The sequence below is a fragment of the Gavialis gangeticus genome, unplaced genomic scaffold (assembly GCF_001723915.1).
Source record: "Gavialis gangeticus isolate Ggan-Ray unplaced genomic scaffold, GavGan_comp1, whole genome shotgun sequence".
NCBI lineage: Eukaryota > Metazoa > Chordata > Crocodylia > Gavialidae > Gavialis > Gavialis gangeticus.
Window position 1 is genome coordinate 20,885,302 of NW_017729031.1, and position 3,066 is coordinate 20,888,367.

Below are 3,066 nucleotides of genomic sequence, written 5' to 3' on the forward strand. Positions count from 1 at the left end.
TTTTCACCATACCTTTGTGTGTTAGGTAGCTAGGAAGATGCATATCGTTCTCATATTACAGTAGGAAAACCGGTAAATGTACTCACCTGAGAGCACAGATGCGAGTTGGTTTCAAATTTGGGATTAGATTGCAGGAGCTCTTTCTTGCCAGTACTGCATTAGATTTTCAAATTAACTCTCTGTGCTTAACCACCTCAAAGGTGACTGGACAAGCAATGTCTATCAAAATTATTAGGTGCTGTGTGTTTCTCTGTTTCGTGGCTTTGAAACATCTCACCTTTGTCTTTAAATATAAACACAAACATGCTTGAGTTGCACAGCTTAGGTTAATTTTTTTCTTTGTTATATTTTAATATTTTTGGTAATTACTACAATGTAAATCATTCACATTTTTCAGCTGCCAGCGAAGGAGGAGCCAATGTATTCACTGTATCTTACTTCAAAAGTAGTGCCTACCTGGCTCAGTCCCCACAGTTGTACAAGCAGATGTGTATATGTGCTGACTTTGAAAAGGTTTTCTGCATTGGACCGGGTAAGAATAACTTTGCCGTATGAATAACTTGGATAAACCAGCAATAGGTTACAGTGGGAGCGTGACAAATAAGGTAATTTTACACATGCTGAAAGCTTGAATCATTTCATCTGTGATCTGCATACCAAAGAAAAGTATCAAGGAAGGGCTACCAATTGGACTGACAGATTTGACAGATAAGCTGAAGGAACAGAAGTATGGTGTGGAAGTCAGAAATTTTGGCAGAGCACTGGTATTCTCTAGTGGATATTACCTCAGAAGACAAAAAAGGAGCACTGCAGTAGCAGATAGTAGAACAGTGATGAACTAAAACAAGCTTGTAAAGTATCCGCTAATTCTGTGATGCTAGAAGCTGAAGGTTTTCATGAATGTGCTTCACTTGAAGCAGTTAAAAATATGAAAGTGTTTTTTGCATAAAATGCATTCTAAGGGCCCATCCTATATTGTGTGTATACATATATATGTATATTAAGAAAGAAACATTTAAAACACATGCTAGAAATTGGGCAGATGGTAAAGTAACCCCAGATTTTAATAATTTCTAATCTCCATCTTGATCTCTTCAAAAACTTAGGAAAAATAGGTCTTGCTACTGCTGAACAGTAATCTGCAGTATCACATTTCAAGTATACTTCAAAAGGCGGTATAAATATATTTAAAGCTGGTAATTAGTCGTTGGCAGAACAACATGAAAAGAGAACTAAAGATTTCAAAAGTACCAAGTGTTGTAGGTCTTGTTCTGTGTCAAAGTGTTGCAAGACCAATGTGATTGATTGTATGAGTTCTTTTACAAGCAGCAAATAGTCTTACTCGTTTCATTTAAGATAAAAATGCAGTTGAGTATTTGCACTCTTTTACAGTATTCAGAGCTGAAGATTCCAATACACACAGACACCTGACTGAGTTTGTTGGTCTGGATATAGAAATGTCTTTTAACTACCACTACCATGAAGTGGTAGATGAGATTGCAGACACTTTGGTGCAGATATTCAAGGGACTTCAAGAAAGGTAAATGCACCTAGCTCAACATATGTAGGGGTTTTAATAGGACAAGAATTGGCATTCCCTCCAGTAACCACCAGAAATCCACTTTACACTAAGCAAGCTCCAGAATTAAGGCTCTTACCTCTCCCTAGCTGCCTAAGTTTCAGAGTTTGTGGAAGCCTCGGGCGTGAGTCCATTGTCACCCTGAGGTGTGATTCATGGAGCAAGTCAGTTGGCATCAACCAAAATTATTTTTGTTGGGAAAGTTTACATTTACAACAACTCTTTGTCTGTGTTTTGACATTGATCTTCATATCCTCTTTTTTTTAAAAGCTTTCTCATGTCTTCCTTATCTTAGTAGTGAGTATATAAACCATGAAAGTATAGAGCAGTGTTTTCCACTTTTTGGTACAAAGCCAGTTCAGCAGGTTCTGGAGGGAAGTCTCACATTTGTTTACAAATTGTGAGCTATCCAACCAGTAAAACACAATATATTTACTTAACTACAAGCAAATTTGTATGTGGTTTCTGTAATATTTAATCTTGGAGTAAAGCCAGTAACTATAATAAAGCTTGAGTTTCTAATTTTTAGGGCAGTGATTTCAAGGAATAGTCATCTTAGCTGGTTACCCCTTGAGAGAAGAATGAAGCATCAGGAATAGTGTTAAAATATTTGTAATATTTATCAGAGTTGTATTTGCAGTATTTAAGTGAATTTCATCAACTTGGATAATATTCAGTTCTTCATTATATACAACTGCTTTGGGAACAGTCCTGAAGTAATTGGTCTTATATGTTACAAAAGTGACCTCTTGTGGCAAAAAATGTACTGCAATTGTAAGCTTGCGTTAGTGGACCCTACAAGAAATGCTTTTCTGTTTCTTCATGTATAGATTTCAGACTGAAATTCAGACAGTGAATAAACAGTTTCCATGTGAACCATTCAAGTTTTTGGAGCCAACTTTGAGACTGGAGTACCGTGAAGGTGTGGCTATGCTCAAGGAAGCTGGTGTGGAGATGGGGGATGAAGAAGATTTAAGGTATAATAGATGTGTTGGAAAGCAGCCAAACCTTGTGAGAGTAAAAACACACACACACACACACCAGTTCTTGTTGAAATATTGATTTGGTACTGTACAACCATGTTCTGAAATGAATTCACTAGACTATATGTGCTCATAAGATTATTGGAAAGTGGGACTGGAAGGGATCTCAAGAGAACCGGAAACTAGGACTGGAGGGAACCTCAAGAGGTCAAATAGTTTAGGCCTTTGCTCGAGGCAGGATCTTCCCTAATTAAACCATCCCAGTCAATTAGCTGGCTACTTTCTCTTGCAAAATAAGTAATGGGATGAGAACCTAAATCCCTTAGTTTACTGTAAATATTTTATACCTAAGTGAGCCTTGGGTATCCAAAACAAAAAATATAACAGCACAAAGTGAGAGAAGTTCGTCAAGAATAAAACACTTCTTCTACAAAGCAGGTTGCAGGGCTGACCTGCTAAAAGTCTGTGAATGTGATTTTTTTTTTTTTTTTTTTTTTTTTTTTT

At 36.9% G+C, this 3,066-nt stretch overlaps 1 protein-coding gene across 1 annotated transcript in view; it reads left to right on the forward strand.

Moving 5' to 3' along the window:
- Positions 1 to 3,066, forward strand: part of DARS (aspartyl-tRNA synthetase) — a 122,733-nt gene that overhangs the window by 107,374 nt on the left and 12,293 nt on the right. The window contains exons 9-11 of the mRNA XM_019522477.1: positions 398 to 532; positions 1,393 to 1,540; positions 2,410 to 2,556. Of these exons, the coding sequence (XP_019378022.1) occupies positions 398 to 532; positions 1,393 to 1,540; positions 2,410 to 2,556 (430 nt within the window). The remainder of the gene's footprint in view (positions 1 to 397; positions 533 to 1,392; positions 1,541 to 2,409; positions 2,557 to 3,066) is intronic.